The sequence below is a fragment of the Abramis brama genome (genome assembly GCF_963993115.1).
Source record: "Abramis brama genome assembly, chromosome: 6".
NCBI classification, from domain to species: domain Eukaryota; kingdom Metazoa; phylum Chordata; class Actinopteri; order Cypriniformes; family Leuciscidae; genus Abramis; species Abramis brama.
Window position 1 is genome coordinate 33,146,182 of NC_139968.1, and position 24,291 is coordinate 33,170,472.

At 35.7% G+C, this 24,291-nt stretch overlaps 1 protein-coding gene and 1 long non-coding RNA gene across 4 annotated transcripts; both read left to right on the plus strand.

Annotated features, from left to right (window-relative positions):
* Nucleotides 1-2,051: 2,051 nt before the first annotated feature.
* Nucleotides 2,052-5,284, plus strand: LOC311084657. The gene is made up of 3 exons (XR_014606568.1): nucleotides 2,052-3,064; nucleotides 3,718-3,814; nucleotides 4,449-5,284. It is a non-coding gene; the product is annotated as an uncharacterized lncRNA (long non-coding RNA).
* An 8,294-nt stretch (nucleotides 5,285-13,578) lies between these two features.
* LOC311085594 (uncharacterized protein) lies at nucleotides 13,579-23,178 on the plus strand. 3 transcript variants are annotated; one of them, XR_014606876.1, is made up of 7 exons: nucleotides 13,579-13,760; nucleotides 15,566-15,901; nucleotides 16,059-16,412; nucleotides 17,423-17,548; nucleotides 17,627-17,655; nucleotides 20,804-20,965; nucleotides 21,116-23,178. XR_014606876.1 is itself a non-coding variant. In XM_084118124.1 (6 exons), exons 1-6 carry the CDS (start codon nucleotides 13,709-13,711, stop codon nucleotides 20,858-20,860), a joined length of 954 nt encoding a protein of 317 aa, XP_083974250.1. In that variant the 5' UTR covers nucleotides 13,579-13,708; the 3' UTR covers nucleotides 20,861-23,178. The 3 variants fall into 3 exon arrangements, 2 of the variants coding, with proteins under 2 accessions (XP_083974250.1, XP_083974249.1); XM_084118124.1 differs by having other exon boundaries at nucleotides 20,804-23,178; XM_084118123.1 differs by lacking the exons at nucleotides 20,804-20,965; nucleotides 21,116-23,178 and having other exon boundaries at nucleotides 17,627-20,782.
* The last annotated feature ends 1,113 nt before the right edge of the window (nucleotides 23,179-24,291 follow it).

Here is a 24,291-nt window from a genome sequence, read left to right on the forward strand (position 1 = left end):
AGGAGGAGAAGAAGAGAGTCATTAATGTAAGTGAATGTGTCTGATCTACAACAGAAGCCAGAGATCAGGTCAGTAAACACACACATCTATCATCAGTGCTGTGGTACCTGCACATGTGTGACAGAGTGTGTTGATGTCCAGATGTGTGGTCTGGTTGCTGATGGGATTGTTCAGCACACAGCTGTAGGTGTTTTTATCCTGATATTCCACCTCCAGAGGTAGAGAGAGACTGATGCTGAGATCACACACACTGATGCTGGACAATACACTGATGCCTTTGTACCAGGAGAGAGTCGCATCACACACATTCAACACTGATAAACACAGCAATGAACAATTTGATGATGATGAAGAACATTGTGAAGAGTTACTGATGATGACAGGAACAGGCAGACGAGCTGGAAAACAAAACAGAATAAACAGAAATATGAACAAATCAGCATTATTATTTTTACTTTAATGTTTTGAGTGAATTTTTTGTGTAAATTTATAAAACAAACATGTGAATGTTTGGACAAATTATACTCACCATAGACAGAAACACTGAATGTTTTTGATGTCAGTTTCGCTCCACTTATCTCTAGTTGATAAACTCCAGTATGTTCAGTTGTGGTGTTTGTGATGATCAGAGATCCAGTTTGATCGTCCAGCTTCAGTCTGTCTCTGAATCTCCCATCAGGAACATCATAAGTGGAGAAGGTTTGCTTCTTTTTGTTCATTTTAGCTATGAAAGATGTTTCATTTCTAAATTTCCACAGTATGTCTTGATCTTCATGTATTATAACATCAGACTGTAAAGTGACAGAATCTCCTTCCATAACTGACACTGACTGTATTTCATTTTTCTTGGCACCAGACACACCTGAAGAACATAGACATATTAAAGCTCCTTTTTGTTTATAAAGCCTGAAATCAGCTGTAGATTGTATTGTATAAATATTAACTGAATTAGATGTTTACTGTATTTTAACCCTTTCACGCATAGTGGTCACTACAGTGGACAGCTATTAAAAAAGCATTTTCTTGAATTTGCACGGGTTTTTATGGCAAAGTTGCACATCAGCCTCTTCATTGGACCCTTGTGCATCATCCTATAAATTGCAACCAATTGGCAAGCCTTTGTGTTTCGATTTTTCCCCCCTCCAAACCAAGATGGCCAAGGGTCAGTCAGACATGCCAAGTTGCTCCGGAATATCCACCCATTCCTTCTAATCTAGGAGACTCTTGTAGGTAAAAAAAATATTGCAGCATAAAGCAATATCTAATGAGTCAAATCACAGTAAAATTTTCCAAGTTTTGATTTTAGATTGAGAGAAAACTCTGATTAATCACATGTCCACTGTAGTGGACGTCATGCATCAATTGCTACAATTCATAATTATAATGTGAATATTGTTTTTGAAATTTAAACTTTAAAAACGTAATCTGCAGTGACTTTTTTACTGTAAATAAATGTACTTGTATTATTAGAATGTAGTTTTCATTGACATCGAAAAAAGTCATGTGATTACATAATGTATGACACTTGTAATGCATTACTTTACTTGTTAGATCAAAAAGTAATCTGATTGCGTAATGCATGTTACTTTTAATGCCTTTCTTTACTCATAACATCAAAAAGTAATCTGATTATGTAATGTGCATTATTGTAATGCGTTTCCTTACTCATAACATCAAAAAGTAATCTGATTTCGTAATGCATGTTACTTGTAATGCGTTTCTTTACTCGTTACATCAAAAAGTAATCTGATTAGGTAATGCACATTACTTGTAACACATTACTTTACTTGTAACATCAAAAAAGTAATCTGAATGCTTTATGCATGTTATTTGTAGTGCATTACCCCCAACACTGATCATTTCAGATGAGATTGAAAAAAAAAGTATCGCTAGGTTTTCTCAGAGGAGGGCTATGATAGAAATGTGCATGTCCATCTTGAACATAATCAGAATTATCAGCTAATAAGGGTAAATCTCCATACTCTGGTGCACTGGAGGGAGCATCTGAGTGGTTTCCACAGTTGTACCTCGACAGGCTGTAGAAAATTCCAACCCTGTATCACATGAAATACGTTCTGAGGAAACTATTTTGCAAATCGCAATTACGTTACATGCCAACATATAAGCAGTGCTATTACGTTGGTCCTTAACCTAATATAGCCAATCTATTGCAGTGCTATTACGTTTGTCCTGAACAAATACATCCAAAGCAGGTTTCCATAGCAGCTAATGCTGTTCATTTTGTTTAAATTATTTACTCCCTTTTTTCTCATTGGGCTACAAAATATTATCTATGCCAGGGCGAGTCAAATGGCGGCACCCAGATAATTTTTATCTGGCCCTCCAACTGGTTTTTGATGTTTAAAAACCCTCGCAATCTGATATTAAAGTCCCCGCAAAGGTTTAGCGCGTTCAGCGGTGAGTTTAACAACGCACGTGATCATTCAGCGGTGAGTTTAACAACGCAGCGGTGAATTTAACAACACTCAACTGCAGGTAAAACGGCATTCAGAGGTGAGTTTGACCAAAGCATCCCTCAACTGCAGGCAAAACGACATTAAAAGGTGAGTTTAACAACGCTCTCAGACGCTTGCAGTTGCAAGTAATTGGAGTTTTAGCGTTTTCTTGTCATAGTAGGACACTGCTTGAAGCTGGATAACGTATTTTTATCGGAGGTTTGATTAAAAACTGTTGAGTCAGGACAATAAGTTGTTGTGTTTAGAAACTTTAGATTTGTAAGGTGGCCATTTCTTATGACTATAAATAATAGAAGAAATTATAAAAATATAGCTTTCTGCACATTTGGTGCAGAAAGCTATATTTTTATAATTTCTTCTATCATCGAGAAGAAAAGCTGTGTAATCAACATTTATTCACGAGATCATATGTATTTTTATGTTTTTTTTTTTAATGTTATTATTTCGGTCTTGCCAGGGAAGCTGGATTGCTTTGCTGTTTATTGATATTTTTAAAATTATATTTTATCAGTAGGAAATCGCGCTGAAGAAGTCTCGTTCCGAACACATCGCGATATTTGGCATCAGTTCACGTGTGTCAGATGTTGGTAAGTAAATACCTAAATACGCTGTCCTAATAATGTGTGATATAATGTCTTTTCTGTTTGTCGATATTAATCTGCTATTATATCTGCCATCTCCACGGAGACTTTGCGTTTCATTGCTTTCTAATTCAAAACAGGGTGATTAACACTGCCTGTCACGTGCTATAGGCCTAGAGATAATCATATCAGATTAAAAATAGTACAATTAGTTCCAAAGTTGTATTTGTAGTAGAAGCACAGTAAAAACAACACTTACCATGCTTTTACCACAGTAACATTAGTTTTACTGTGATAAGTGTAGTAAAAAGACAGTAATCACAAAACTTGCCATGCTTTTACCACACTATTTGTAGTTTTAATGTGGTACTTATTGTAAATGCACAGTAACCACAACACTTACCATGCTTTTACCACAGTAACCATACTTTTACTGTGATTGATTTAGTAAAGGACAGTAATCACAAAACTTACCATGCTTTTACCTCAGTATTGATATATAAGTGATATTTGTTGTAAATGCATATTAACCACAACACTTGCCATGCTTGTAAGGCTTTATAATGTAACATCCAATATTTGTAAGGTATATCAGTACTTTTTCCTTTAAATAATCCTATATATTATACATAATGATATTTTCTTTTCTCTTTTTTCAGCTGAAAAGACCAAAAGGGCCTTTCGGACTCAGTCAGCCCATTATTGTTGGATGAGAAGTAAACGGATTGACAGCTGCAAAGGCAAATATTCGCAATGGTATGTATGTGTTGGTTTTAACCCTAAATCAAACATTTTATCAAGCATTTGTTGTTTCTTAAAACTTTTCTCACAAAACCCATAGCCTAATCAGTACAAATATAGACTGAAAGTCTTAATAATTCACAAGATTTAACAAGTTGTCAAATTCGTACGGTACTCGTACATATTTGTATACTCGTACACAATCCTGCAGCTTTTACTCCTAGTGCTGTCATTGGCTACTGCCTCAATTCCTGTACATATTTATCGCGATATTTGTAAATCAGTTGCGCCATTTCTTGGAAAGTTGTTGGATGTCACACACACTGTCAGAAAGTTTATATTAATTGCAAATTGGTCCCCGTCTGTTTATGTTCCAGTGATACATGATGTCTCTCCACACCTCATAACCTACCTCTGTTTGCAAGAGTGGAAAAGCTTATCTGACTTGTCACATGACATCAGATACTCGATTATTTTGTCATAATCAGATCAGTTACACTGCTGATAACTGTCCCGTTTGCATGTAAATCATTTTCATGATTATTGCTTGCTATTAAAGACAAACTTTTATTCATAGAAATGCCCACATTTTAGTGAACTTAATACATAAAAATGCTTTTAACATTTAATTATGCATCACTCTTCACAGAAAAATATCCCACAGTTATGGATGAACTCACTACGTCATCAAGTGCTGTGCTGGGCACATTGGGCAACAAGTGTCCTCCAACGTATTCAATCCGTGGCCAAGTTCTTCACATCTTCCCATGGGACACTGACAGTCTTCAGGTCTTCGTGGAACATCTGTCTCCGTGTCTTCCTTGGTCTTCCCTGTCTCCTGCATCCTCCTGGTGGTGTCCACTTCATCACTGTGTTTGGGTGTTGTTGTTTGGGCATGCGTAGGATGTGTCCAGCGAGGTGCACCCTTTGCTCTGTCTCAGTTTCTGAAAGTCTTCATGTGGAGTCCACTCCTCCTCAGGATCTCTTTGATATGCAGAACCAATATTGAAAATAGTGATTTATCTTTTTCCATATTGTTAAAGCATTTTGTTTTCTCTTTTCAGCTTCATAAACTGTACTTGATGTCTGCCTAATGCCTTTTTCAAAAAAGTGTCAGTGCTCATCAGGTGTTTTGCTAAAGGACATATTCATTGCATAGTTACAATAAAAGTGACCAATAATCACAAGGATATAGAATGAAAGTTGAGAATGTACAATGTTGTGCTTATGTTTTTGCCTATTTGTTCTTTAAAGCGAAGAAACAAATGTATGTTCACATAACAAAGTTGAATCTCATCTCTTGGTTTGTAAATATATAACTTCATCATAGCAATTTTTTAACGTTAATGTATGTGTCACTATAATAGATTGCTCCTGTATCTGGAAATTTTTAATTAACTGATTTTTATACTGTTGTGCAGTAGTTTTGGCACTACATTTGTCTTTAAACAGTTTGACATTAAATATTGGAATAAGCTTTCAAAATGGTGTCCATTCATTGTGCTTTTGCTACATTTATTTGAATATAACTGATATACCTTTAATATACTATACATACACTGTACATGTTAGAAGCACTTTAGTACATGTAATTATTTTTAATTAAAATACTGCAAAACTACCCTGCTGTAGGACATTGCTTAGAAAAAAGTTTCCCTTTCAAATGTATTTATGCATCAGTCTAAGCAAATCTGTGTCATTGATCATGTGAACTCGTTTTTGGATGGTAACCACACAAAGGAGTCTTTTGTTTTTAAATATGAGTTTTATAATTTAATTAGAAGGAATGCATGTTTAACAGCCTAAATATAAAATATTTAAGGTATCTATCCCTGCAGCCGGAACCAGAAGAGATCTGTCATCGTTTACCATGGCTGCGTTCAGCCCCGACAAAACGTTGCACAACGTTTTTTAAACAGAAACGGTGGTGCGTTGAACACACTGTTCTGATGACGCAAGAGTTGCAACTATGGCAGCTGAGAAGGCTATTCTTTGTGTTCTCTGTGAAGAATTTTCGGAGCCTGATGAAGTCGGTATAAATATGTGTTTAATACTACAAAATATGCCCGATGTTACAGTAACTGCACTTGCCGCCCAGAACAAAAGAGAACATCCCAATCGAGTGAAGGGATTGCTGAAACTGAAATGGAAGCAAACATCTTACCTAATTCAGACTAAAACACATCTATTTAGCCTCACATACTGACTTTATTTGTAGTTCATACTGTTTTAATACCCTGTATTTTCTTTCTCATTTTTAGGAAAAGCACTTAACTACCATTGTTTATTTCTATACCAATACACTTGCAATGAAGCTAAAATAAACAACTACATCATTTTGTTGATATCCTATATTTTTTACAATAAAACTTTCGACAAACATGTCTTCTAATATCCTCAGTTGTTGCCTATACCGAGCTGCATCGAACACATTTGTAAATTTAATACTTTCCTTGAACCCATTGTGCGAGTTCACTTTAATACCACGTGCTTTATATACACGTTGCTGCTGATTGGACTGCAGTTCTGACACACCCACCAAACAAGAGAAAACGTATCTCAAACCCCGTTGCACACCGGTGCACGCCGTTTCCAGGAAACATGACGTTCAACCCGGAAACCGTAGCAAAACGTTGCGCACCGTTTTGAACTTGAACATGCCCCATAAATGGGCATGTAAGTGTGACGCATCTGTTCAGCTGGGTTTGTATTGGCTGTGACTTTATCGCAGAACTCGCTGTGATTGGACAATCGTTTAACCCATATAAAACGGCGGTTCATGTTACAAAGTATGTTTTGGTGTTATTATTACGTTAGTTATACATTAAGCTAACTATAAAGTGTCTCTATGTTGTGAGAAATTACTCCTCTACCGAGATCCTAACCCTAACCCTAAGCATGTCTGCACATTTCAATGAACTACAATACAATGCTTCCTGTTCACTGATAGAATGACAGAGATATGTGGGTAATGTAGTTTAAAACGTTTAGTAATAAAACAATAAATGTTAAATAAATAATATATTTAATGGACAACTGGATATCTAAATTTGTTTATTGTGCAAACCTTTATGACATATATGAGGGACAGGCTGAAATTTGATATTTTACTGTGAGCATTATAAAAATAACCTTTATGCCAGCTTTCCATATATGTCTGAAAACTGTGGCCAACATTATTTATTAAACATAGTATAAGCAGTTGTCCAGCCAATTTTCTCTTTGATACACTAACCGGACTTTGAGTTACAGCCATTTGAAATGTGCATTTGTTTGCTCTTCTGGGGGCCATTGCTGGGGCCCTGGGGGTGGAAGAACAGTATAATCTACACAGATCTATACACACTGTTACTATTACACAAGGATAATGCACCATTCAGTAAAACAACAAAAAAACAGTGCCAACATTTCCTTTTCACCGCCTCTTGCTGCTTATATTCCTGACATCAGTGATATATAGAGTATACTATATAGAGTATACTAGAATGATCAACATGGATCATCTTCAATTAAGCTTAAAGTATTTATAGCAAGATAGCCCACTGCAGCCTTGTTATTCACATAGCTTCCTTTTATTTCACTGCAAACTGGCATACATGCATGTATGTGCAACTTTTGTTGCATTGTTGTCCCAAATATCATTAACCCTTGTGTGGTGTTCATATTTTTGTTACTCAGCCAGTGTTCGTGGGTCTGGTGGACCCGCTGCATTTTGGGTTTTTTAATTCAACACAATCAAAAATGTTATGTTAAAATACTCAACAGATGTTTACTTCATCCCAATTACAAGCAATATAAACTGCATATATGGTTAATATTTTCTCTTTACCTTTATTAGATCACATTTAAGAATTGCAACCTCGTGTGGGAATGGCAGGAGCAGAAACACAAAACTCACTCTTGCACTCTTTCACCCTTACACACAATCTCTCACACGCACGCTCACACACACACACTCATGCACACACCCACAACACACACACACACACACACACACACACACACACACACACTCACTTGGATATGTGGTGTACGGTCACTCTCCATAGGTATAATGGTTTTTCTAATGTACAAACTGTATAATCTATCCCCCTACACTAACCCTAGCCCTAAACCTACCAATCACAGAAAACTTTTGGCATTTTTTGAATTTCAAAAAACACCATTTAGTATGTTTTAGTATGAGGACACAGATGTCGTCATAAACCATATTTACGTTGTAATACCCATGTCATTATACACATTTGTGTCCTCACAAACCATACACACTAACAGCAGGCCCTGACAGGAGGAGGACAGAGTAAAGGTACACAGGACCTACAATTTCTACACTTTTATTAGCCATCCTGTGTGTAATATAAATGTGTAGGGTATATTATATATATATTGATATATTCCTCACAGAAAATGAGCCAAGGCCAATGAGTCTCAGTTTGAAAAAATAATTAATTGTATCATTTTTCTTTTGATAAAATGAAAAAGGGTCCAACAGACCCGAACACCATACAAGGGTTAACCAGATCTAAATTTTTATGTCCCAAGTAAAAGAATTATGGTCATTAATTATATGTAATTATTTATAAGTTATTAATTATATGTAGTTATTTTTAAAGAAATAAGAAATTAAAATTTCTCAAATAAAAATTTAGATTTACTGTACCAAACACCACTTTCAATACACAATAGTCACCATACTTTATTAAACAACACTTTATTGGAGAACAAAGCATAAAGTTGATAAAGTAGCATAAAGACAAATGAGATTCAAGATAAATAAAAATGTGTCTTCAAAAATACATTAACATCATATGAATCCATTCACAGCTGCTGAAGCCACAAAACGAGTGCCAGATAATTATATTCAGTCACCTACAGAAAACAGATTTGATATTGTGTTGGAAAATAATGATTCATTATCACAGCTAAACTGGTTTCTTGCTCTTCCCTGTATGTCTCTATCGTGTTCTTCTTCCTTGTCTAAATAGTTTGTTCAGTTAAAGAACAGAAGATGTGATCACTGATGTGGTGTAACTTTTTCTCAACCAGAAGAAAGAAGTCTCAATATCCCATTGTCTGACGTTCTCCAGTCCTGGTCTGAAAGTAAAACAAAAAACAGAAACCATTCAAATAAAGTTGTTTAATGGACAGTCGGGTCAGCTTATGTTCTGCGTTATTTAAAGCAGCGATGGTTTACTCTGGCCCTCAGCGTCCACTGTCCTGCACATTTAGCTCCGACCTCAAACCCTCCTGCCTATTGTCTAGAAGTAAACCTGAAGACTTTGGTTAAAATTTTCAGATGTGCTTGATTAGGGTTGGAGGTTAACTCTTAACTAACCTCAAAAAGTAGAATGCAAAGAGCCAGAGTTGCCTGTTCCTTACAGAAATTTACAAAGCAGCAGTCAGTACATTATATAATAACACATTGAAGTATTATATATATATATATATATATATATATATATATATATATATATATAATATTGCAGCACATAATATAAGCTAAGTACTGAACAAAAACAGTTTTACCCATATCAACAGCAACATATTTTAAAAGATTTTTAAGAAAGGCATGGTCTCTTTTGAGCCTTTGCCAGTGATGCTTGATTTCTTTCCAGACAACATACTCTTCTGTCAATTGTTTCAAGAGCTTCACTTGGTCAAAAACCAAGTGATAACCTGTACAATGTAAAATTGTCAACATCAAAATTATGTACAACATATTACAGCCTTGTTTCAATACAATACATACCAATGGACTCGCGCACTTTTCTGTCGTCTTTGGGCACCAGATGTTCCTTCCTCACCCGAAACAAAGGACTTATTCGATTAGCTTGCGTCTTCCTTCTCGGCTGTAAAACAAGAAAGTCTCAACTTACTCTATGTGCAATTACTATTGTTCTTTAAAAACATAAATTAAGACAGTTATATATAAGTTAATTTACCATATGATTCAGGAGAGAACATTTGATGAGTAAATACTGATATATTTAGAAACTTCACCTGGGAAGGGCTGATCACGGCAAGATTCGCTGCGACTCACTAGTAGCTCTTGTGAGGGTTGAGTTTGATATTGGTAGAGCTTTAAAAAAAAAGGACTAAGTAATCCTGCAAAACAGAAAGGAAGGTAATTTTAATACATTACTTGCAAATAGTCAGTTTATAACTGTAGGATATGTTTTCTGTAAAGAGTGTTGCATAATTAAATGTTAAAAGCATTTTTATGTATTAAGTTCACTAAAATGTGGGCATTTCTATGAATAAAAGTATGTCTTTAATAGCAAGCAATAATCATGAAAATGATTTACATGCAAACGGGACAGTTATCAGCAGTGTAACTGATCTGATTATGACAAAATAATCGAGTATCTGATGTCATGTGACAAGTCAGATAAGCTTTTCCACTCTTGCAAACAGAGGTAGGTTATGAGGTGTGGAGAGACATCATGTATCACTGGAACATAAACAGACGGGGACCAATTTGCAATTAATATAAACTTTCTGACAGTGTGTGTGACATCCAACAACTTTCCAAGAAGTGGCGCAACTGATTTACAAATATTGCGATAAATATGTACAGGAATTGAGGCAGTAGCCAATGACAGCACTAGGAGTAAAAGCTGCAGGATTGTGTACGAGTATACAAATATGTACGAGTATGATACGAATTTGACAACTTGTTAAATCTTGTGAATTATTAAGACTTTCAGTCTATATTTGTACTGATTGGGCTATGGGTTTTGTGAGAAAAGTTTTAAGAAACAACAAATGCTTGATAAAATGTTTGATTTAGGGTTAAAACCAACACATACATACCATTGCGAATATTTGCCTTTGCAGCTGTCAATCCGTTTACTTCTCCTCCAACAATAATGGGCTGACTGAGTCCGAAAGGCCCTTTTGGTCTTTTCAGCTGAAAAAAGAGAAAAGAAAATATCATTATGTATAATATATAGGATTATTTAAAGGAAAAAGTACTGATATACCTTACAAATATTGGATGTTACATTATAAAGCCTTACAAGCATGGCAAGTGTTGTGGTTAATATGCATTTACAACAAATATCACTTATATATCAATACTGAGGTAAAAGCATGGTAAGTTTTGTGATTACTGTCCTTTACTAAATCAATCACAGTAAAAAGTATGGTTACTGTGGTAAAAGCATGGTAAGTGTTGTGGTTACTGTGCATTTACAATAAGTACCACATTAAAACTACAAATAGTGTGGTAAAAGCATGGCAAGTTTTGTGATTACTGTCTTTTTACTACACTTATCACAGTAAAACTAATGTTACTGTGGTAAAAGCATGGTAAGTGTTGTTTTTACTGTGCTTCTACTACAAATACAACTTTGGAACTAATTGTACTATTTTTAATCTGATATGATTATCTCTAGGCCTATAGCACGTGACAGGCAGTGTTAATCACCCTGTTTTGAATTAGAAAGCAATGAAACGCAAAGTCTCCGTGGAGATGGCAGATATAATAGCAGATTAATATCGACAAACAGAAAAGACATTATATCACACATTATTAGGACAGCGTATTTAGGTATTTACTTACCAACATCTGACACACGTGAACTGATGCCAAATATCGCGATGTGTTCGGAACGAGACTTCTTCAGCGCGATTTCCTACTGATAAAATATAATTTAAAAAATATCAATAAACAGCAAAGCAATCCAGCTTCCCTGGCAATAAGACCGAAATAATAACATTAAAAAAAATAAAATAATAAATAATAGAAGAAATTATAAAAATATATTTTTATAATTTCTTCTATTATTTATAGTCATAAGAAATGGCCACCTTACAAATCTAAAGTTTCTAAACACAACAACTTATTGTCCTGACTCAACAGTTTTTAATCAAACCTCCGATAAAAATACGTTATCCAGCTTCTTAAAGCAGTGTCCTACTATGACAAGAAAACGCTAAAACTCCAATTACTTGCAACTGCAAGCGTCTGAGAGCGTTGTTAAACTCACCTTTTAATGTCGTTTTGCCTGCAGTTGAGGGTTGCTTTGGTCAAACTCACCTCTGAATGCCGTTTTACCTGCAGTTGAGTGTTGTTAATTTCACCGCTGCGTTGTTAAACTCACCGCTGAATGATCACGTGCGTTGTTAAACTCACCGCTGAATGATCACGTGCGTTGTTAAACTCACCGCTGAACGCGCTAAACCTTTGCGGGGACTTTAATATCAGATTGCGAGGGTTTTTAAACATCAAAAACCAGTTGGAGGGCCAGATAAAAATTATCTGGGTGCTGCCATTTGACTCGCCCTGGCATAGATAATATTTTGTAGCCCAATGAGAAAAAAAGGAGTAAATAATTTAAACAAAATGAACAGCATTAGCTGCTATGGAAACCTGCTTTGGATGTATTATGTTCAGGACAAACGTAATAGCACTGCAATAGATTGGCTATATTAGGTTAAGGACCAACGTAATAGCACTGCTTATATTAGGTTAAGGACCAACGTAATAGCACTGCTTATATGTTGGCATGTAACGTAATTGCGATTTGCAAAATAGTTTCCTCAGAACGTATTTCATGTGATACAGGGTTGGTTCTGGACTGAATGAAAATGTAATTTATCCAAAACATTATAGGTTTTAATATTTTTTTAATTAGATAAAATTTGCAGTTAGATTAATGTGCACAACACTTTCCTTAAAATGTATTTATAGTTATTTTTTGTACATATTAGTACCTATGCCCCCGGTTTCACAAACAATTTTAAAGCCTAGTCCTAGACTAAAATGTAAGAGCTGTTCCAACTGAAATAAACTTGCACTGACTGATCTTAAAATATATCAGTGCCTTTTGATTTGTCTCAAGATTAACACCAGTAATGTTTTTTTTTTTTCTAAGCATGTTTATGAAAATTATTTAAATGTCCTAATTGAACTATGGACTAATCCTGGTTTAGGCTAAACCCGTCTGTGAAACCGGGCCATAATGTCCTGGGGACATAAATGGCACCTATTCGGTGGAATAGCCCATTAACATTTGTTTACAACTATTGTTTTCTAGTCTGACAAGCTAACTATTTTTTTTTATATTAGAATACTCCAACAGGAAAAAAATTAAGCAAACTACCAATATCAACACTAAAGTAACAAACTTGTGCACCAAAAAGTTAGCGAATGTTTGCTAATTGATACTTTGCAGTGCACGTGACGTCAGTTGTACTGGCTGGCGGGCAAGAACGTCATTCTCTAGCAACGAAAACCAGTAAACTACGTAATCAAGGATCTTGCCAGGATGTTGCCAGTTTTAATATACAAAAGTTGGTGTTTTGAGGTGTACATGACATGTCAGATAGTTGTTGTGCGATTGGATGCACTAACCGCGTTTGTTGCCCGCCAGATATCACGTGACTGCAAAGTATCAATAATGGTTAGCGATAGATTGTAAGTGGCAGACCTCAGAATCATGTTGCAAGCAAATTTACACAAACTAATTAAAACGTTAACTTAGACAAAATGAGAATTCACAAAAATCCACTTACATCCATATGCAGGACAGGTGATCTCTCTCCTCATTGCATCGCTTTCTCGCTTTATCACTCATATCTGATGGGAAAAGCGTATTCAAGTATTAGGAATCGACCACTCAAGTTTTAGCAAACCAGGCACAGAGGTTGTAAAACGCCTACCCAGTTGGAAAACGCCCCAAAATTGAGTCAAGCCTTTTGTTGCTCTGCAGAGACCTCATTCTCTCATATTGGGGGTGTCGGCCCGCCCCGCCCCGCCGTCCAGACTGTACTCTGTGGTAGGCTACTACTTTATGTCTGATGCCTTTTTGTCTGAGGCTGTTTCGTCCAGTGGTGTAGTCTAGTTTTTTTGTAGTGAATATACTGTGAGTATACCCCCGCCTCATACTAACCCATCCCAGAGCGATGAAAGTCTTCAATTTGCTCACATTAAGTGTTTTTCTCGTGTCTGACTCTGGTAAGAAATCTTGCATTCTTTGTTATTGTATTATGTACGCACGCACGTGGTTCCAGCGTGCACGCGAGGACTAGTAGTAGTAGTAGTAGTAGTTTATTTATTTGGTCATTATGAACATTTAAAACTTAGGTCACATGTAATTCAAAAATCCTGTACATAATACAATAGAAAAAAAAATGGAAAAAAAAATGTGTACATTAGAAAGATAAATACAAAATGTGTACATTAGGATTTTAAATGCTAAATTCGGTCAGCATTTGTTAAGTACAAGGAAATATTCCGACGAGAAGAGTTTTCTTGATGCATGAAATCAATTTATTGCCTATTACTTTACAACTCTACGTTGCGCGGAGAAAGGGGAATGAGAACAATGGCAGTATGGAGTCTCTTTGTGCGCGCACGCTCTCCGCATCCATGGTTCTTTATCCTGGGGAACCGCAATGAGCCACGCTCACTTCAACAGAGTAGGGGAGAGCGGGGCACAAGTAACGCTTTTTGGCTTTCTCAGTTTGTGTAAATCTACTTATGGTTCAGAGTGTTTATTTTTTCCCACATTAATTTCCCACATGTCTAGTACAATTATGTGGTTTTGTTTTATTAATACAGTAGCCTATATACTTTTTTCTTGATATACCCCGAAGAATGGAAGTGAAATGTGACAACATGCCCCATAGGTGGGGTTCATTGTAACATGTGAGGGGTACATTGTAACATGACCATATGACAGCTTAAAATGTTATCTGATCTAATAAAAAAATATATACAAAACAAACTAAAATATTTTCTAAATAAAATACAATTATTCACTTTTTCATATAAAATAATGGCAATTTTTAATAATTAAATATAAACTCATTTTTGATTTTTGACTATGAACACATGAAAACACAGCTATACAACATAGTTCAAAACAATAAATAATTAGTCATTTCTGAACATTGACTCACAGTCTTTATTCACCTTTTTCTCACGTTTTCTCAATAGAATTAATAGAATATAATAGCATATTTCTAATAGGGGCCCATTGTAACGCAGTGTTACAACATGCCCCCGCCTGCACAACTGGGATTTAAACCCTGTTAGTGTCTTCTGCTAGTTAGCGAAGCATTAAAGAACTATCTCAACTGTTAAATAACATCTTGGAGATTAAAATAATATCAGATTTGTCTAATTTTAAATAAACACAAAAAATAGAGATGAAAAATGTACTTAAGTAAGAAATTTACTTTTGCTATGGTTTAACAAATGTCTATGGATATCTTCCAAAAAACAACAACAACAAAAAAAAAGTAAATACACCAAGTTTCGTCATGCTAGCACGTGTGGAAGTATTTAAAACAAGTGTGTTACAACTAGCCCCGTCTTACATTGTGCCCCGCGCTCCCATATGTCCATATATGGAAACGTGCGTCACACTATATAATGAACCCCTTACTGGCTGAGGGGACGTCTCCATTTGTAGAGCTAAATAAGCTGCAACGACAATTGATTAGGGACATGCAATACAGCCATAACAGCATTGTTTTAAAATATCATTTTTGCCGCCTCTGAAATGGCGCAAAACCATAGATATTACTTGAGAAGTTCAAGTAAAAATGCGCGCTCATTTAACAACGTGTATGGACGGAGAAAGAACATGGACAGTTAAATTAAATCACAGTTTACCCTCTGTATCCTCATGCTAACTGAATAAAAGAAGCAAAGCAAACCTTCTGCTGAAATCCACAACATTAACAGCTAGAGAACCACTGACAAATTATGTTCTTGTTTGCATGTACATTATGAATCTTCTTATTCTTCTTCAGGTGTGTCTGGTTTTGGTAGAGATGAAGTGTCAGTGTCTGTGATGGAGGGAGATTCAGTCACTCTAAACACTAATGTTCAAACAAACCAACAAGAAGATATTAAATGGTATTTTAATGACACTCGTATAGCTCAAATCAGTGGAGATCTCAGTTTCATCTGTACAGATGTTCAGTGTAATGAAGATACTGAGAGATTCAGAGACAGACTGAAGCTGGATCATCAGACTGGATCTCTGACCATCACAGACATCACAAACACACACTCTGGAGAATATGAACTAAAGATTATCAACAACAGCACCATAAGTGAAAACACCTTCAACATTACAGTTCTTGGTGAGTTGCTTAATGGAAACATAAGACAATCTCTGATTGCTTTTATTAAATGAGAATTTGGTGTAATACAACTATTTATAAGTACAGAACATGCATAAATATTGTGTTTCATACTTGCATGTGGTTGTGCATCCAGCCACTGTTGTTTGTGTTTCAGATGTTCCTGTTGCTGAATTTGATGAAGTGAAGATGGTGTCAGTGAAGGAGGGAGAATCTGTTACTTTAGATCCTGGTGTAATAAGAAAACTGGATGAGCTGATGACGTGGTATTTTAATGATATTCTCTTCGCTAAAATCCCTGGAGATCTCAGCGATATCTGTACAGATGTTCAGTGTAATAATGGCACAGAGAGATTCAGAGACAGACTGAAGCTGGATCATCAGACTGGATCTCTGACCATCACAAACACCAGGACATCAGACTCTGGACTTTATAAACTACAGATCAAGAGCAGCATCCGTCATCACCTCAGCATCACCAGTTTAAAAAAAATCATTGTTACTGTCACTGGTTAGTATCACAATGTATAAATTAACCCAGTAATGTTTTCATTGTGGCCAAAATGTGAGCTTTGACTCCATATTAAAATATGCTTAAGATAATCTCAATCACCTTCATTAATAATGATATTTATATTGAAAGGTAAATTTAATAATACAATTTAAATACATTTTTATCTTGAAAGGTAAATTTAATACAGTTTTTCTCAATTTCTCAACCTCATCTTCAAGCAAAACCTCTGACTCCTCTTGCAAAATGAAACCTTCGCCTCAAACCAGTTTTACCTGTGTTCAAAATCAAACACTGCTCTCAAATCATAAAAAAGTGATCAAAATGAAATACACTATCAAGCAGTCAGTAAACAATACACAAAAAAAATAGAAAACACATTGTTCAAAACATATAGTTCTCAGGGAGAAGTAAATTTTTAATCTCAAAACAAATTTCATAGTTTTTCGTCATTGTCTTTTGATGAACGAAAACATGTTCTATCATAGTAGCTCAAAATTGATCAGAAATTACTACTCTGCTTTGCTCTTTGCATTTTTGCACCCTGCATCTTGTACCCCTATTTTTACAGTACAATTTACAATTTGTTATTCATATAATTTGTTATAAAAAATAACTTTGTTCAGCCAATGGGTTTTAGTGTTTTAGCAATTGAGAAAAACGAATACAACTAAATTGTAGATCTGAGAAACAACTAGACATTTAGATTTGTCTGTCAACGCACAATATTCTTTGTTAAAATGAAAAATTATTTTGTCATGTCAAGTGAAAGTATTAAAAACAAAAACTGAAAATATTTTATGATATTTCTTTTTCATTTTAGTTTTGAAGCAGTGTAAAATAGTTTTTTTAGTTTCAGTGAACTATAACAACCATTTATAAGTTAAATGAATATTGATCAGCAATAACTGATGACCAAAGAAGAAAGGTATAAATCAGTAAAACTGATGATATTAGTAAAACTGATTATAATTCTCTCTAGTAATGACTGTCTGTCTTTATTTTTCCAGATTCAGGTCTGTCTTCAGCTGCTGTAGGAGGAATAAGTGTTGCTGTTGTTGTTGTTGTTGTTCTGCTGCTTCTTCTTGTTGCTGCTGGTGTGATTCACTATCAAAAGCGTCAAGCTAATAGGAATGGTGAGTGTTACATACAGCTGATTTTGTTCTAATTAACCAAAGTTATGAGTTTAATTGAGATTGTTATTGATCAAACAGGCATCAGGATGCAGCACAATCCTGTTCAGGTGAGATACTATGAACATCTTTCTTCCTGCAATAAACAGATTCAGATCTGTGAGTTGTCAACATGTTTGTTTGTTTGTTTGATGTGGTTTGATTCAGACAGTGCTGCTCTCATACCATTTTAATTCATTATAAAGAACAGTGGTATGAATACATTTTATGTTATTATAGAATCATAATATTTACAGTATACCGTTATGACACTGGTTTAGGATCATTATGTATAAAATGTAAACTGTAAGTCATTGTCCTTTATTATTTTTTATCAGTATTGAAGCAGATCGATAATGCAGTGCCGACATAATAAAATTCAAATTCACTCTGAAAGAAACCAAATGGTATAAAAATAATGTAATTTTTTTCAGCAGGTAAGTCCATCGATAACAAATAATGTTCAAGATAAATGTGTAATTCAACTGCAATTTAAAAGTTTAGTGTTTCAAATAAGTCACATTATTTGTGTCATCATTTGAGATTTTTATTGAACCATCCCATTTATTCCTGAGTAGTTGATATTTTAAACATGATGCTTCAGACAAATCTTTTAATATGTCAGTGCCATTGTTTTGTCTCAAGATGCACAATGTTAAAGTTTTTTTCTAAGGCAAGATTATAATAGCTACTAAATGTCCTAAATGAACTAAGGCCTAATCCTGGCTTTAATAAATCACTCTAAATTGTTATATAGACAATGCATTTTCTGTAAAGCTGCTTTGAAACAATATGTATTGTGAAATGCACTTTACAAATAAATGTGAATTGAATTAATCTAAGCCCTGTCTGTGAAACATAAACATAGCCATTATGTTAAGAAAGTGTCTTAAGTTCTAGTATGACCCACTAGCAGTCAGCCAGGGGTAGTTTTCAGGTATCAAATTAGGCTAATCTAAATTTTTATGTAACTGATTTAACCTTCTGGGCTTCTTCGTAAATGGGTCACACTTAGCTTCCTCCCGCTTCCTTCCTCCCAAAAACGGACGAAGCCTTAAAATTTAACTTTATTTTTTCATATTTGCACTCTTGAAGTTTTAGAGTGTCACCCCTTTATTGCTGTGCACTTTTTTTCTGCACAGTGGCTGATTTGTAGTTTGTACCACCAAAAGTTTCTCTGAGTTTTCGTATTTTTTCGTATTTCCCATTCATTTCCTATGTCGGCCATTTTTGACCGGGAGGAAGTTAAGTGTGCCTATTTTTTTTACAACCCTTTAACATATCCGAATCATGTCCAGTTACCAAGTGTCATCCCATTCCGATGAAGCAAAAAAATTAAAAAATTAAAAATGTAAAAGTTTTCAGTCATTTTCGGACGAAGAAGCCCAGAGGGTTAAAAAATAAATGTGATGTCTTACTTATAAGACTAGTCTTAGACGTTTGTGCAACCGGCCCAGAGCCGGCGCCAGACAAGTGCTGTTGAGGGGGTGTCTGAAATACAGAGAGGGGTGGGATCACATGAATGCATACTCCCAGCTAGAAAATACATAGGCTATTACATTCCTGAAATTTTATAGAAAAATGATAGGTAGGCCTATAAATAGGTCTTTAGATCAACAGATATGTGGTGTATATAAGGCCTACACAATCACGTTACCACGGCACGACACGACAACACCACCAAAATCAATCTATGCCTGCTTAACCCACATGCTCGGCTTATTGCGACCCATTTAACAGTATATTACCAATAAAACAACCTGAACCACTACAATGACAGTATAACACTGACAACTGCGACTAATTATAAACCATTTTAAATCACAAGCAAAATATTTAATACTACCTTTAGCCTCATAGAGCTGCAGTAGATCTTCTCTTTGATGAATGAAACCTCCTCAGAAGTAACTCTTTCCATTCTCTGAATTTTTTAATTAGGTCATTTTCAAATGCCAGCTGGATCAGATATGCTTTTTGTTTATGCAACATGCTGTGTCTGTGCTCAGAAAATACATCCTTCAGCGCTGAGAAAGAGTTCTCACAGATAGCAGTCAAGGCCCCAAATGTTAGTGCGTGCTTTAAGGCAGTCAGCACCACTGACATGGCTTGGAAAACGCTGCAGTAATTTGAAAGAAATTTGACCAATGTCACTTTCTCATCCTGGCCTGTGCACAGTGTTTGCCAAAACTGACGTGCAACGGTACACTGAGACCACCATTTCAGTGTTTGTTAAATCCAGTAGTAGTTGCACTTTCCCCGTATTCAAAAACATTCTTACTACCAGGGTCCAGTGCATCCGAAGCTGCCATGTAGTTGCTATTACGTTCGCTGAAACGCACGGACATTTCTCCCAAAATGGAGTCAATAATGCTAGAAACAGCCGCTTACACTTCTGTTCAATGTTCACTTCACGCTGACCAACACTTTCACCCACAATGTAGTCTTGCAGAGTCTTACTGGCCTGTGAACCGCATCATCTGCAGCTATACTTTCAGCCCACAGTTTCGCAAACTCTGCATCTGATCATAGACTTTCAATGCAAGAAGTGCCAATGAGCAGAATTGCCATCATTAGATCCGTTTGTCCTATTTGGTGGATCCATTAGGCCTAAAACTTTGTACATCACACAGGCAAGAAATTTGAATGTCGGTTCTGTGATGGCCTTCTAAACACAGAGTCACTCCCGCCAAATTTCCGACTGGGAAAACAAAATGCAGGATCTGCTTGCTCTGAATATTCTAGCCATTCCCTATCATTGTGAAACGATATGATGCAATATTCAACCTTGAAATTATGGAATGTCCATTCTCCAGTCCGTAGCCTTCGTGTGAACTTTCCGCAGTGCAAGAAATTAAACGTAATATTAGGGTGGGGGAGCACGCTAAATCAAACGACCAATCAAAATTTGACTTTGCCTAACAAGACTGTCCTTCATTAAAATATTGCTATTTTAGCTTAATATTCACTCTAGGAAGAAAATGCAATTGGCAAATGTGATTTTTAAATAGCATATTTTATCATTAAAATCCCTTTAACATTCATGGTGATTTGAGGGGGCGTCGCCGGCCCTGAACCGGATCCAGGCCTGAGTTTATTATTTTGAAAAATAAAACCTGACTGTGCATTCAGTAAACATAAGGAAAAAGCACAATGTGTTTGTGTAACTGAATCATCATCATCATCACAATTTACCTTCTGTGAATATGTGTTTTATTACAGGAGGGAGGTTCTGCTATTGAGAATGAGACTGAAGCTGCCAGTGAGACACAACTGTAACATCATTTATTATTGTGACTTTAATTGAAGGGACAAAAGATAGGGAACATGAGAGGAGGATCAGCAGAAACTTTCATTGCTCACAGAGGATTTCGCAATGTGGAAGTAAGCGGTTTTGTTTGAGTACTGTAAACGGTAAAACTACAGTATTTGTGATACAAGCCTGTGTGTTTATGCTTTTGGCCACATGGCCACGCTCACATTTTTGTTTAAGGCCCCGTTTTCACCTATTGATGCTGCCTTTATGTGCTATAGGAAATTTCCTACTTCCCAATGAAGTGATTACGAGCTTGTCACATTCGAGTGCTTGGATTTCGGAACGAACAGGTATCAAGGATTATTCTTGCCTATATTGGAGAAGAAGAAAAAAGAAACAAAAAACATATTTAGCTTCCCATTCACTGACAACCATATAAACATGGAATTTCGGTCAAATACATTTTCGGTTACTGGTGTACCCCTTTTACACATCCACTTCTGTCCTGATTTCTTCGAGGGAAGGGTCTGTGGGCGGGTAAATGTTTGTGTTTGCTCAGATCTTTCGATCTAATCGACAAAATAAGCTCACGCAAACAGAAAAACATACAGAGAGCAGCAGCTAGTGTCTGCTCTGATAGACACAAGACCTCACCAAACACGGTGAGTCAGGAATGGTGAGAGAACATTGTGCTTGGATTTTTCTTTTTCAGCAGACGAAGTTTAAATCCCGCCTGGCTAGCGTTTACACATTAGTTCAGTAGGCGGAGAGTGTCTTTTGTGGCTCTTCGAATGCATTCGACTACATGAGCTTTTACACTACTAAAGCAATCCTGTCGATTTTGCGTTTTGGACTACCTCTGGAATCGTTTGAAAGTGGACAAGCTCAAATGTTTTAGACCCCAGTTACACCTGTATTTAGTCTCGTCCACTTGTGATCGGATTGACAAAAACTTTTCTTACTCCCAGGTGTATACGGCTTAAAATAAGGTGGCTAACTGAGGGTGTGTTTACATGACAAAGATGCACTAAAAGCAGAACAGTTTTCCTTTGTATTGACAATGACATTGTCAAAACAATCCCCATTCACAAGGATCTGTGAAAACGACTAAAACACTGTATTATGCTGTCAGGCCAGTTGTTGGCAATGTCACTTTGTAAAGAAACGCGCCTATACTTAACATATAATATGCGTGGTCATGATGTTACCGTTTTCACTAATTCACTTTTTTGTAGCTTACATTGAGACGATAAAGATATTGTTTTTTCAAAAACTTGCACTTGGAAACCTGTTTTCAAAAGTTGTAATTTTAAGTTGTAAAGTTGTTACAGTGTAAATGAACAGCCAAAACTCTTAAGTTTTCCGTTTTTAGTTAAAAATGGTGTCGTGTAAATGGACCCTGATAGAACTGTTTACATGAATACCTCACCAAGACTGACACATGCTGCAGCACCTGCTCTTCACAGAAATGAGCATGTGCACAAATATGTTTTTACTGTAATTTTGTTGTTTTGGCATGAAAATTTTCACCCGTATTGTAACTGTGAAACACTGGTATTTTTAATTAATGCTCTGATCTGTTTAAAATGTGAATTATTTTGTCCTGTCCATTTACATTCTCATATCTGATAGGACGCATTGTTTACATGAAAATCTTGTAAAGTTGGACACATGCTGCAGCACCTGCTCTTAACAGAAAAGAGAACTTGTTTTTGCTATAATTTTGGCATTTACTGTTTTTACCGTTAAACACTGGTATCTTTATGTAGTGTTTCTACACAAATGTCAGTTTACTTTTTTACATTTTTATATAGTCTTTTATATAATCTAATTTTTTATCTAATTTTTTTATATAATCACCATTGTTGAAATTTGCAAGACTGAATCATAAAGAAATTGTAACAGTTAGTCTTCTTACCTGAACATGTGAATAAAAAACATTCTTTTTTTAAAATGATGTTTAGATGATCTCACTGCCAGGTTATTTCATTTAATGTGTAGCCATTACATGTGAGGTTTTAGATGAAGACCTGCGGGTTGTGTGGGGTGGGTGTAGCTTTAGCACGATGTGTTTTGACGTCACAATCGTGTTGCATTGTGGTATGTTGAGCTGCCTGAACATGAGTTGAAAATCAAGGGGTCGAGGGTCTGTCTATAAACTTGTTCACTTGAGGAAGTGGAGCGCACTTCAGAATGGCTGCTGGGATTCCCCTGGGAGGAAGTGCTTAGGGACAAAGCGAAGTGCACTATGGAAGATCACAGAGACTTAAGGTGGGCTCTTTTGACCACCAAAATCACCCTAATAACTGCATGTGTATGTATATAAAAGATTTTTCTCTGACATTTTGGGGTTCAACTTTGTCCTTCTCTTGAGAGTTAAAGCTGTTTAAATGCTATTTTCCCCCTTGGTAAATATGATCAAAGATGGCTGTAAAAAATAAATCTGCATTGTTAATCCTTTTGATATTATGAAGTAAAATAATTGAAGGTGGGGGGAAAATCACATTATGAATTAAATGTTTTTCTCCAAAACACGTTGGGAACAATTATTTGCCCCCTTTTATTAAATACTTTTTGCATCCTCCTTTTGCCAAGATAACAGCTCTGAGTCTTCTCCTATAATGCCTGATGAGTTTGGAGAACGTCTGACAAGAGATCAGAGACCATTCCTTCATACAGAATCTCTTCAGATCCTTCAGATTCCCAGATCCATGTTGGCACTTCTTTTCTTCAGTTCAGCCCACTCATTTTCTATAGGGTTCAGGTCTTGGGACTGGTTTTGGAGAAAAACATTTATTTCATAATGTGATTTCATAATGTGATATATATATATATATCCAATAGTACATAAATGCCAGTAGGGTCAGACAAGTCTTAAGTGAATCAGAATCATTCATTCAGCTGATTCAAACTGGCCGATTAGTTCATGAACGAAGCATATGACTGTCTTTATAAATAGGTCTTTGAATCATTAACACCCACCCAAAATGTAAAAAAAAACAAAAAAAAACACACATTTGAAATCATGCTGATATCCAGGAAAAAAGCACTCATGTGATATTACTGAACTGTATCATGTTATAAATACAAAAAACTGCACAAGAAGAAATTCAACTGTTTTGCAGTGGTTTCTTAATTCTTTCAGACCTGTAGAGTGAGATGCAAATGGCTTTAAATTTCTTTATATTTCTCATACACAAAATATATGATATTTCATATTTCACATTTACACAGTAAGATCTTAAACTATATATTGTATATAATGTTTGGTTTGAGTTAATCTGTCGAAAGTTGTTTTTGTGTAGAGCAGAAGTAAAACTGTGAGCATCATATGAGTAGGAATGGAAAAAACACCTTCAACCACATCCCAGCTGGCATTCGACTGACCTTAAACGTTTAAATGTGGTTGAAATAATGTCAGTTTATGGAAAAACATTAATTCAACGTCAAAACA

What these genes read in the sequence shown, in the direction of transcription:
- LOC311085594 (XM_084118123.1), top strand. Translation starts at nt 13,709, where the DNA reads ATGAAAGTCTTCAATTTGCTCACATTAAGTGTTTTTCTCGTGTCTGAC. An exon ending in CTTCAACATTACAGTTCTTG is followed by an intron (nt 15,902 to 16,058) that starts GTGAGTTGCTTA and finishes TTTGTGTTTCAG; the next exon opens with ATGTTCCTGTTGCTGAATTT. An exon ending in GCGTCAAGCTAATAGGAATG is followed by an intron (nt 17,549 to 17,626) that starts GTGAGTGTTACA and finishes TTGATCAAACAG; the next exon opens with GCATCAGGATGCAGCACAAT.